Here is a 12,763-nt window from a genome sequence, read left to right as displayed (position 1 = left end):
GCTGAGCTAGACACCCATGTACTGTATGCCCTTCACCAATTTCCACGTAGCCGGAATTACATTCCTGGAAGCACTCAAGCAGAAGGTAAAACCCCACAGTGGAGATTAATAAGGATTTGACAATCTGGATGAATGAACCATAAAAGTGATAACCGAAAGAGTTCTGGACACCACAGTAATGGACTCCATAGTAGAGAAGTAGTGACATCTAAAGATTGTCACGCAGTCTTAGTCTTCCAAGATCTGTGTCCCAGGTATTAATAGGCTCAGTCTAATACCAGCTGGGACTTTTTGGGAGCAAGGAGAGCAGACCGTTTAAAAGATGCAGGAGGAAGGCAAGTATCCTATCTTTTCAGAAGTCATTCCAGTGCTACTTGTTATGCAGGCCACCTGGTACATCAGAAAGGGTTCACAGCTTCTCTTGAAAATACATAATGTGATGTGAGCTATTGACGCCACATCCATGTTGACTTCTAGATTGCTGGTGAGGCCTCCCAGGTTAGATATGTGTAGCAAAAGGTTTGAAAAAGCCTTGAGGATTTGTTCTTGGAACACATATTTAATGTCTTGATGGAGAACCCTACGGTCATTTTTGTTTAGAGGCAGATGGTCGTCTACTACCTCCTGCTCGGAGTTAGAGGAGTCCTGTCGAGAAGAACCATCTTTCTGTGTTTTAAGAGGCTGGAAAGTCCAGTGCGGAATTGTTGTGAATTGGCCAGAAGGTGCGTTATGGAATAGCATGGCTTAGCTTATTAAATATGGGCCAGAATGTTGAGGTATAGAAACAGCTTGGTTGTGTGTAGTCTGGGGACCCTGGGCTTACTTTGTGTGGCTTAAATACATTTCTTTCATTGTTTTGGAAACACCCCCCCGTGCTTGTGTATATATTCCCCATTGGGGATTGAGGCCATATATACTTTCTTTTGGCATTCACTTCTCCCCACCCCATTGCTATTGAATGTGTGTGTGTGTGTATGTGTATATATATATATGGCAACTAACAGAATAGCAGGCTCAGTAACCATGCATAACTTGTAGGGTATATACAGCTAAACCCCGTTATAACGCGGTCCACCCCGAGACCACCGCGTTAGTAACGGGGTCGCGCTAATTAAAAAAAAAAAAATGGCCGCCGCATCAGCGCATATTCATCCCGCGGGACAGGAGATGGGAGCGGGGATGTCCCTCTGGTCCCCGCTTCCCCCTGTCACCGCGGGACAGGAGATGGGAGGGGGGATGCCCCTCCGGTCCCCGCTTCAGGAGGAGCAGAGGGAACTGGCAGGGAACATCCGCACGGCGTATGCGCATGCGCACGGCGAACGTGAGGGGTGCCTAAAGTGATCGCTGTCGGGATGTGCTGCTTTGGAGACAGGTAAGCACAGTCTCCGGAAGACCGCTAACCCCCCCCGCCGCAGCACAGGGCCCTCGCGCAGCAGTACAGGGCCCGCCGTAGCGCAGGGTCGTCCTGCCACTCAGCCGCAGCGCAGGGCCCCGCCACCCCCCCACAGCATAATGACGTCCCACCCCCCGCCCCGGGCCGTAACACCAGCCTAGAGGGGAGGGGGACACACCGGACGCTCGGACACCCTTTCCCCTGGCTGTGAGGGGGTTAATGTTGAAGAGGCACCACAGAGGTTGGGTTACCTTGCTGTGTGTGTGTGTGAGCAGTGTGCAGTGTGTGTCAGTGTGAGCAGTGTGTGTGCAGTGTGTGTCAGTGTGAGCAGTGTGTGTGCAGTGTGCAGTGTGTGTCAGTGTGAGCAGTGTGTGTGCAGTGTGCAGTGTGTGTCAGTGTGAGCAGTGTGTGTCAGTGTGAGCAGTGTGCAGTGTGTGTCAGTGTGAGCAATGAGCAGTGTGTCAGTGTGTGCAGTGTGAGCAATGAGCAGTGTCTGTGCAGTGTGAGCAGTGAGTGTGCAGTGTGTGTCAGTGTGAGCAATGAGCAGTGTGTGTGCAGTGTGCAGTGTGTGTGCGTGCAGTGTGTGCAGTGTGAGCAATGAGCAGTGTGTGTGCAGTGAGTGTGTGCAGTGTGCAGTGTTTTTTTTTTTAAACGGGAGCCACGGGAAAACCGCGTTATAACCGAATCGCGGTATAGCGAGGCGCGTTATAACGGGGTTTAGCTGTATATATATACACATAAAAAGAAGACAGAGAGCGCACGCCCCATACTGTATAATTGTACATTTAATATAAGGAAAGGGATGGAGGAGGGATTAAAAACACTCACAAAGTAGATGTAAAAAACAAGCAATTTGTGATAAAAATCACCCCCGGGGCAGGCACCGTCTCGTATCACGTTAGCAGTCCAACAGGAATACTCCGAACGATTCACCCGATAGCGTTCATCCTCTGAATGATCAATGGAAGTCCTCCACGCAAAGTCGTATTGGAGTAGGCCTCAATGAAGCATCATACACGCTCCGGCCGTAAAGCGTGCATGCGACGTGATGACGTAATGTCGTAATGTACGTCCCTGACGCGTTTCGTCACAATAATGCAACTTTATCAAAGGGTATCTTTCCATTGATAAAGTTGCATTATTGTGACGAAACGCGTCAGGGACGTACATTACGGCATTACGTCATCACGTCGCATGCACGCTTTACGGCCGGAGCGTGTATGATGCTTCATTGAGGCCTACTCCAATACGACTTTGCGTGGAGGACTTCCATTGATCATTCAGAGGATGAACGCTATCGGGTGAATCGTTCGGAGTATTCCTGTTGGACTGCTAACGTGATACGAGACGGTGCCTGCCTCGGTGGTGATTTTTATCACAAATTGCTGGTTTTTTACATCTACTTTGTGAGTGTTTTTAATCCCTCCTCCATCCCTTTCCTTATATTAAATGTACAATTATACAGTATGGGGCGTGCACTCTCTGTCTTCTTTTTGTTCTTATAGATCCCTTATTGGAATTGGTTATTCCAATTGAGAGCAGCCGTGGACCCCTGGATTTTGTACATTGTCCTGTTTTACCCATCAGGACTCATTCTAGGGTTTGGACATTTACACTTGGACTTTTATTATTTATGTATGTGCATGAATATTTTCAATTTATGCATTAGAGTGTATAATCTAGTTTGTTAGTATTATTATTATTTTATTATTAATCACTTATTATAGGATTGTTTGTATTTTGTATTTTGCACTTGGTAGGATCATATTATTTTGCACTAGTTTCACGAGTGGCGCTACTTTCTACATCTCTTTTTTTACATATATACACACATATATATATATACCCTTCAAGTTATGCATGGTTACTGAGCCTGCTGTTCTGTTAGTTGCCATAGGAACTGACACATGTAAATTATTCTAGCGTTATGAGCCATTGTAGAAGCCATGGTGTGCACTTTGTGGCGTATTGTCTCATTTTCTCCACAGTAGAAGATTGTGAGAAAATTATAGCTTCACAAATTCAAATAACGAGTCTGTAAATTGGTTAAATCTCCCCCCCCCCCCCCCCTGATTTTGGAACTACCCTTGGTTAGTTGCCAGTTGAACGTCTGAAAGTAAAGTATATGTCTTTCTGTAACAGTCATAAGGAAATGGCACTTTTCACATAACTGGAACTGGGTGTTTTTGTTGCTATGGAGATGCAATACTGTAAGTTAGTAGTTTCTGCAAGTTTTTTCCAGAACTTATTTGTTGGTGGACTTTTTCGTTCTTTTGATGCACTGCTTTTTGTATGTACTGTACAGTATAGCGGTTTAATTGGGATGTTGGGAGAACAGAGCTGCACTAATCCTAATGTACATCACATTATTCCTACTCAATCTTCACCTTAATTGTTAGATCCATGGGACAGCTCTTCTGTCTGTATTTTACATCATTGTATATCACAAATTGGAAATGAAAAACGGGGTGAATAATATAATTAATTAGCTTACAATCTATGTTTTTGGTGCCTGAGGCACAGGGAGATAAAGTGACTTGCCCAAGGTCACAAGGAGCCGACACCGGGAATTGAACCAGGTTTCCCCTGCTTCACACTCAGTGCCAGTCAGTGTCTTTACTCACTGTGCCGCGCCTGAATGTGCATGCATCTGCAGTATGGTAAATAGGACGAAACACTGATCGGGGCTAAAATAATGGCAAGCTTGGCTTTAGGAAGAAAGTCAGTGAACACGTGTGGGGTTTAAGTAGTGCTGTCACGACCACGGTTGGTATTTTTTTATACAAATAAAGTGACTTACCATGTTACGGTGCAGTAGTTGTTTGTGAAGATGTGCAAAGTTGTACTGTACTTGTTAATGTTTGAGAATGATTGTGTCGTGTTTACATTCCTGCAAAGATGAAACATTTGTATATACAGGATATATATTTTTAAAACCTTTTGTTGCCAGAGGGCCCAGCAAATGTGTTTCCCAGTACTGCATTGCTGGCCTTTGCAGTAGAAAAGGATTTGAGTTTTTCACCATTAAGAAGAAAGTGTGTTTTTTTCATTATTCAACCTTAATTTTTGCAATATTAGGGCGATCCCTAAGTAAGATATTTGGTTTTGTTCAAAACTTGCCAGTCACAAATATAAATGGCGGTTTCCTTTTTTGGTTATTGATTTCATTTCATGCATGTGACCAGACAGTACATGTTGTTTAATAAATGTGATGTATTTTAGATTTTGTCGCCTTGATGTTTTGCCTGGAGTGCCTTGTCTGTTATACTGTTTAACTTTGTTTTTTCTTCTTCTTCTACTTTACCATAAGAAATAGTTCCATGTTCTGTGCATCATATTCACATTGGTGACGTGAGGGTAATACATTTTCTGTTCAGATTTATTCATTAGAAACACTATAGAAGTCTTTCACAATTTATGCTGAAGTTTTCTTTTTCCCCTCCTATTCCTTGCCGCCATTTCTATTGCAACCAGGCAATTGGAGTTATTTCGGATTGGGAGAAAAGCAGAGTATGTAACAACTTACACTATTCCCCATACTGAGGCATGCTTTGTGTTATAGGATGTGGATATTCATGCATACAGGCCTTTTTCTACAAATAAATTCAATTGTCATGTTAAAATTGTGCCTTTAATTTAAAGAAAACATTCATAGTCCAGCAAATTACAAGAATGACTCCCAGAAAGGTCCAAACTGGAAGAATCCATATGCAGAAGTTAAAAGTGGAAATACCCCCAAAATGGTCATTAATTTTTATACACATTGGAACCAGGTCAGTCTGCGGAACTGAACAATGCTGCTTTCGGCTTCGAGGATACCCTGTTTGCTGAGATAATTACCATTGTTAGTGTCCGTCTAACATCGATCCTGTCCACCATCACTGAAGCCTCAGTTGATGACCAGTGGGACCCGGCAGACTCTAAGTAATTAACTTGGAAACCAGGAGGTCCCCAAAGTTAAAATAACAGCGTTCAGCTCAGAGGGGACCCCCCTAGTTCTATTTATGTAAAGAAATACATTTCCCTCAGGTGGGATTGCTGCTTTAAGAATAGTCCAAAAACATTTGATTTCTAAGGTACAGAAGTGCTGCACAAGCCTAGGTAATGATTTGGTATAATAACAGTTTGTAGGGCTATGCCCAGGTGTAACTAAACCAGAAGTTTGGAAGGTGCAGCTACAGCAGGCTGAAAAATGGTGAAATAGCAAAGCAAATCTATCTTCCTCGTGTGTCTCCACGTGGGACTTAAGCGGCTTCAGGCGGTGGGGGGGAAATATCAGTCTACGTGAGGTAAAAGTATAAATGTTCATGTCCTGCTCGCCATATTTTTTTCAAATAAACCGTCATTTATGAACCCTACATTGATCCTACATCATTGTGCTTAAAAATGTACGCAGAGGCTCTTTGGAAATGTGTACTATAATATTAGAACCCTGAAAAAATCACCTGGGCATTAATAATACATACCAAAGTCTGGCCTTTGTGTTCCACGTGGGCATATTGTGTTAAAACCTCTGGCTAAGGCTGCGCTTATAGTGCCGGCGACGCGACGTCGCCTGAAAACAAAAGCATTGTCGCCGTCGCGAGCGCTTATAGTAAGCGAGACGCGACGGCGGTGACCAAAAATTTGGAAGCCGATAAAATGATATTTTTCAGAGGCTGTCGCCACATGTGACAGCCTCTGAACCAATCAATGGCCAAGTAGCCAGCGACGTCGGCGAAAGTTAAATTATAACTTTCGCGGGTGACGTCTCGCGTCGCCGTCGCGCGCACATTAAGCACCTAAGGCTGCACTTAAAGTGCCGGCGACAGCGACGCAACGTCGCTTCAAAACAAATGTATTGAAGCCGTCGCGTGCGCTTATAGTAAGCGCGACGGATTGGGCGCGGTCCCTGGAAGTCAAGTCAATTTGATTTTTCCAACGACCGCAGCGTGACGTCACCGTTGCGTCGCTGTCGCCGGCACTATAAGCGCAGCCTAACATAGAGGAGCAGATGATTGAATGTGTCATGCTAAGATTTGCCTGCTGTGGGATATTACACTGTGAACATGTCACAGTGTGGTTATACTTTCCTGTGTCCATCACTTCCTCCTCGTAACGGTGGGGTCCGCAATACAAATCAGCACTGAAATGATATAGATCTATAGATGTGCTTACAAACCTACAGTATATACAGTGGTGTGAAAAAGAAAGTACACCCTGTTTGAATTCTATGGTTTTACACATCAGGACATAATAACAATCATCTGTTCCTTAGCAGGTCTTATAATTAGGTCAATACAACCTCAGATGAACAACAGCACATGACATATTACACCGTGTCATGATTTATTTAACAAAAAGCTAAAATGGAGAAGCTATGTGTGAAAAACTAAGTACTGCTTCCATAGGAATTAAGATGCTAAGTAGCAGACAGGTGCTGCTAATCAAATGCCCTTGATTAATTGATCATCAGCAAGTGTGACAACCTCTATAAAAGCCGAAGGTTTAGCAGTTTGCTGGTCTGGAGCATTCAGGTGTGTGTTAACACAATGCCAAGGAGGAAAGACATCAGCAATAATCTTAGAGAAGCAATTGTTGCTACCCATCAATCTGGGAAGGGTTATAAGGCAATTTCCAAACAATTTAAAGTCCATCATTCTAAAGTGAGAAAGATTATTCAAAAGTGGAAAACATTCAAGAAAGTTGCCAATCTTCCCAGGAGTGGACATCCCAGCAAATTCACCCCAAGGTCAGACCGTGCAATGCTCACAGAAATTGCAAAAAACCAAGAGTTACATCTCAGACTCTACAGGCCTCGGTTAGCATGTTAAATGTTAAAGTTCATGACTGTACAATTAGAAAAAGACTGAACAAGTATGGTTTGTTTGTAAGGGTTGCCAGGAAAAAGCCTCTTCTCTCTAAAAAGAACATGGCAGCACGGCTTAGGTTTGCAAAGTTGCATCTGAACAAACCACAAGACTTCTGGAACAATGTCCTTTGGACAGACGAGACCAAAGTGGAGATGTTTGGCCATAATGCACAGCGCCACGTTTGGCGAAAACCAAACACAGCATATCAGCACAAACACCTAATACAAACTGTCAAGCATGGTGGTGGAGGGGTGATGATTTGGGCTTGTTTTGTAGCCACAGGACCTGGTAACCTTGCAGTCATTGAGTCGACCATGAACTCCTCTGTATACCAAAGTATTCTAGAGTCAAATGTGAGGCCATCTGTCCGACAGCAAAAGCTTGGCCGAAATTGGGTCATGCAACAGGACAATGATCCCAAGCACACCAGCAAATCTACAACAGAATGGCTGAAAAAGAAAAGAATCAAGGTGTTGCAATGGCCCAGTCAAAGTCCAGACCTCAACCCGATTGAAATGCTGTGGCAGGACCTTAAGAGAGCTGTGCATAAACAAATGCCCACAAACCTCAATGAACTGAAGCAACGCTGTAAAGAAGAGTGGGCCAAAATTCCTCCACAACGATGTGAGAGACTGATAAAGTCATACAGAAAACGATTACTTCACGTTATTGCTGCTAAAGGTGGTTCTACAAGCTATTGAATCATAAGATATACTTAGTTTTTCACACATGGCTTCTCCATTTTGGCTTTATTTTTGTTACATAAATCATGTAATATGTCATGTGTTGTTGTTCATCTGAGGTTGTATTTACCCAATTTTTAGACCTGCTAAGGAACAGATTGTTATTATGTCCTGATATGTAAAACCATAGAATGCAAAGAGGGTGTACTTTCTTTTTCACACCACTGTACATACTGTATGTACAATATAAATATATTGAATAATTTACCCAAATATGATTTACACCTCACCGTTCTGGTGATACGTTTGAAGTAGTTTATTTTGTGTTGCATTTATACAGGATATTTAAGCTTTTTCGTGCTGCAGGCCATTCTTCTATAAATGCAATTTCATTCCAAGCGCCCGTCAGAGTTCCTGCGTGTGCTAGGATAAGGAGTAAGAGGAATGAGGACAATCCTTCTCTGCACTCCTTGTATTGCTTAGACTCTGCAGCAGTAAAGTTCTGCAAGCAGGCAGGGAAATGACTTATTGATTGTGGGGAAATGCAGGATGATTGTTTAATTATCATGGTATGCTCTCAGGAGGGCTCTTGGTATTAGAAAATGACAATTGATTCTGAAGGGAATTGAGTTGGCCCAGGAATTGTGATGCAGTAGTTCTAATAGCTTAATAAATACCACAGCCACTTACTTAAATATGGTGAGACGCATCAGGGCGATTTAAAGCACCATTCCCTGATACTATTGGGAAAAACCAATTTTTATCACTGACCCATTTCAGAAACAATTTTTATGATCTGCGCAGTTTTTCCTTTTGTGATGTGATATCTGTTTTAAAACCTTAACTATTCAACACGCATTACAAAAAGGGTAACGTCTTGCAGGCTGTCACATCACTTCATGTTAATGTTTTGGTTTCTGGGCATGAAGACATGTTGCAGCTTGACCCTGTAATATGATTTTTGATGCCTACTGGCCCAGTATTTCTAATAGGTTTCAGAAACGCTATGGGAGGGATTGTATTATAAAAGCTCCCAAAACAGATTGAACGAGGCTAGTCTGCTACTCAGACCTCCCCCAAACACAAGCGGAGAACCCCTTTTGTGAGTGAAAGACTCATGTTGTAGACTAGATTCAACATGGTGGACCTGGTAAGGGTCTGTGTGTTGTAACACCGGAGGAGAGGAAATATAGCAGAATTAGCAGTGGGTGTCCGTGCCTGAAAGTAAAGAATTGGAAAAAATTAGGAAAGAGAGAAACATAGAGAAATTCAGTCTTTGTAAAAAGAAACCGGACAAAGATATTACATGTGTGGGGTGTAAAGAAGATCCGAGTTAATCGTAGAGGTACAATCTGCAAAACACTCCTTATAGAAATGTTGACGCCACAATTGCAGAGCGCTCATGCTCTCTGAGCAGTAACTCTGGAATACTTCACAATGGGTTTCTAGAAGAATCTGATTTAGTTCTGATTATGACATTGCGGTTTTGTATCTGTATCCCAATGTGCACATTGGGTATTCAGTATAGCACTGAATACGGGGGCTTTTTTTTGCCTAGTATCAACCTACAGCCGTGGTTTTCAACCTTTTTTTGGTTAAGGAACCCTAGAATTTGTTTTTGAAATTCTGGGGAACTCCAACCTCACCTCTCACCTCCCCCCCCCTCCCTTCTCTCGCCTCCCACAGTCCCTCTCCGCCTCACACTCACTCCCTTACGCTCACTCGCCCCCTCACTTACACACACACACCGCTGAGAGAGCGCCGCTCTTACCTGATCCTTCCTCTCCCTCCTGTCAGCCGGAAGTTGACGGGACTTCTGGCGCCGATAGGAGCAGGTAGAAGAAGGATAGCAGTGACTGGGTGGCTGCTGCTGCTGAGCTCTGGAGCTGCCATGTCACTGCTACGTGGGGTGCCGCCGGGGCTGGGAGACGTCCGCAGAACCCGGTTGAAAATCATTGAACTAGAGCCGGGGTGCGCAGACTGTGAGGCACAGGATTTTCTTGTGGGGGGGGGCGGCGGTTGCAGAGGCCCCACGCTCTTCCCCAAGGCATTTAAATTAAATTCCGGGGTATTGTGTGAGGCCTCTGTTACTGAACTTACTGAGGTTCAGCCGGCTTCAGATGACGCGTTGACGTAACGCGGCGTCAAAAGACGTGATGTCACAAGACCCCCTCACCGTCATTTGATGCCCGTCGCCATGGCAACGCGTCACGCCACATGACCCCACTGATGCAGACAGGAAGGTAAGGGGAGCACGAGCACTGGGGGAGTGGATGCAGGGGGGCGCAGTAACAGAAGTTTGCGCACCCCTTATCTATAGTATTGCAGCGTTGAACCATTTCTCAGGCACTGGTGCGGAAGAGCCGGTACCGTACATGTTGGATTAGCAACTGCAATCCAAGTTTGGCACATAAATTGCTGCAATTCCAAAATGGCACAAATTGCTTTAGCATTGCTCCTCCTGACTACTGGTAAAGAATTGTGAGTATTTCCCATGAATCCAGCGAATGTGTCTCTGTCCTGTGCTAACACTATATTCCAATAAATTGTATGCATGAATATTCCATTATTTTACAGAGCCAAGCATGCACGTTTCTTATTTTTACTGCTCCCTTTTTAACGAGTACAGTAGTCTGTCCTGAAATATTCTCCTAAGGGTTTGTTATATTTTGGGACAATGGTGTGTGTCGTGTGTGTGTGTGTGTGTATGTGTGTGTGTGTGTGTATGTGTGTGTGTTTTTGTGTATACAGTATAAGGGGCAGAAGACTAATTATAGACTTTAATCCAAATATGTTGACACATGCACACACACACTGGCTCTATGTTGACACTTACATATGCGTACACACACACACACTGGCTCTATGTTGACACTTACATATGCGCACACACACTGGCTCTATGTTGACACTTACATATGCGCACACACACTGGCTCTATGTTGACACTTACATATGCGCACACACCCTGGCTCTATGTTGACACTTACATATGCGCACACACAGTGGCTCTATGTTGACACTTACATATGCACACACACAGTGGCTCTATGTTGACACTTACATATGCGCACACACAGTGGCTCTATGTTGACACTTACATATGCACACACACAGTGGCTCTATGTTGACACTTACATATGCACACACACAGTGGCTCTATGTTGACACTTAGATATGCACACACACAGTAGCTCTATGATTACTAGGAGGATACTTTGCTCTACCTCCATTAGTTACACCCATCTTTTCTGAACGTGTGTATGCTATTACATCTATATCACAGGGATTTGTTCAGTCTATTTCTCTCGTCCTCTCTGTGTGTTTCTTGTGAGTGGACTTGAGTCAGGATCACTGAGCACCAACTGAGTATCCCTAGTTTAGAAGTAGAAATAATGCGGTTTCACTGGAATGAGCAGCTCCGTGCAATTATCATAAGAAAGACGGATATACTGATAATGTGTCTATATTGTGTGCGTGTGTATATGTGTGTATATTGTGACAAACGGCTTACTCCGGGGCTCCGTCGTTTGTCCGGGACTGTTTAGAACACGGTCTTTTAGGGTAGGTTAAAATGATGAGGCGTCACGTACTGTTCCTTTAAACAGGCTATGCCTGGTTTATTCAGTCCCAGGCACTGAGACTGCCACAGTGCATACAACAGAAAACAGATCAAAACAAAAGCTGCTCACCTGAGCGATAACTTAACTTAGATATCCCTGACTCAGGGTTGGAAGTGGCTTTTCCACTCCCAACAACAAAACAAGGTACTTTTGCAGTCTTACACAAATGAACAGAAAGATTGAACCTGTTTGGGGAAGAGGCTTCTCCCCTCTGTAGTTCAGCAGCCTTCCAGCCTCCTGGCTCTTGTGGAGAGACCAGAGCAAACAGGAAATCAGTCTTTCATACCTGATTCCTAATTAGCATGACAGGTGACAGAAATCAGGCAGCAGACAAACTCTGGTCTGGATCTCTCATCCCTCAGTTCCAGCGCTTGCCAAACTGTGGGATGGAGTGTATGTATTATAAGGCTGCACTCCCAGGCCAAACAGGATAGAAACTGTCTAGTATCCTGGGAGCCCTATATACGGAATTTATTACCATCCCCTGGTTTCTGTCACATATCCTCCCCCCCAGCTCAGACCTCGAGGGATGAGCGACCATGGATATTAGGGAGTGCATCCTTGACAACCCGTCAGCATTGCCATGTTTGTGCCCTGACCTGTGTTCCACAGAAAATTTAAAGGGTTGTAGGCTTAGGAACCACCTGGTCACTCTAGCATTCTTTTCCCTGTTTTGACACATCCAGGTAAGGGGTGCATGATCTGTGACCAACCGGAATTTTCTCCCCAACAGATAGTATTTGAGCGTCTCTACAGCCCACTTTATTGCGAGACACTCTTTCTCTACTATGTAATTTTTCTCCTGGGGATTTAGTTTCCTACTTAAATAAAGGATGGGGTGCTCCTCACCTTGAGACTCCTGGGAGAGTACCGCCCCCAGCCCTACCTCAGATGCGTCGGTTTGGACTACGAACTCTTTGGAGAAGTCAGGTGTGACCAACACTGGTTGGGCACAGAGAGCTTCTTTCAGGCTTCTAAAGGCCTGTTCGGTTTCCGGGGACCACTTTACCATTAGCGGTCCTCTTGCTTTTGTGAGGTCAGTTAGTGGGGTTGCCTTAGTTGCAAAATTGGGAATAAACCTTCTATAGTACCCAATTAACCCCAAAAAGGTCCTTACTTGTTTTTTTGTAACTGGCCTTGGCCAATTTTGTATCGCCTCCACTTTGAGTGTTTGGGGTTTGAGTAAACCTCTGCCAATAGAATATCCCAGAT

General features: G+C 44.1%; 1 protein-coding gene across 9 annotated transcripts in view; it reads left to right on the top strand.

The window, feature by feature from the left end:
- UNC13B (unc-13 homolog B) overlaps window positions 1–12,763 on the top strand; it is a 565,224-nt gene that overhangs the window by 68,488 nt on the left and 483,973 nt on the right. For 7 of the 9 annotated variants that reach the window (XM_075580181.1, XM_075580121.1, XM_075579858.1 and 4 more), the window contains one exon: window positions 4,868–4,903. The exons of the other annotated variants lie outside the window; for them this stretch is intronic. In XM_075580181.1, coding sequence (XP_075436296.1) covers window positions 4,868–4,903 — 36 coding nt within the window. The remainder of the gene's footprint in view (window positions 1–4,867; window positions 4,904–12,763) is intronic. 9 annotated transcript variants of the gene reach the window in all.

The sequence above is a fragment of the Ascaphus truei genome, chromosome 1 (assembly GCF_040206685.1).
Source record: "Ascaphus truei isolate aAscTru1 chromosome 1, aAscTru1.hap1, whole genome shotgun sequence".
In the NCBI taxonomy this organism is placed as follows: Eukaryota; Metazoa; Chordata; class Amphibia; order Anura; family Ascaphidae; genus Ascaphus; species Ascaphus truei.
The sequence above is the reverse complement of the archived record's forward strand: the minus strand, read 5'-3'. Positions and strand labels throughout refer to the sequence as shown.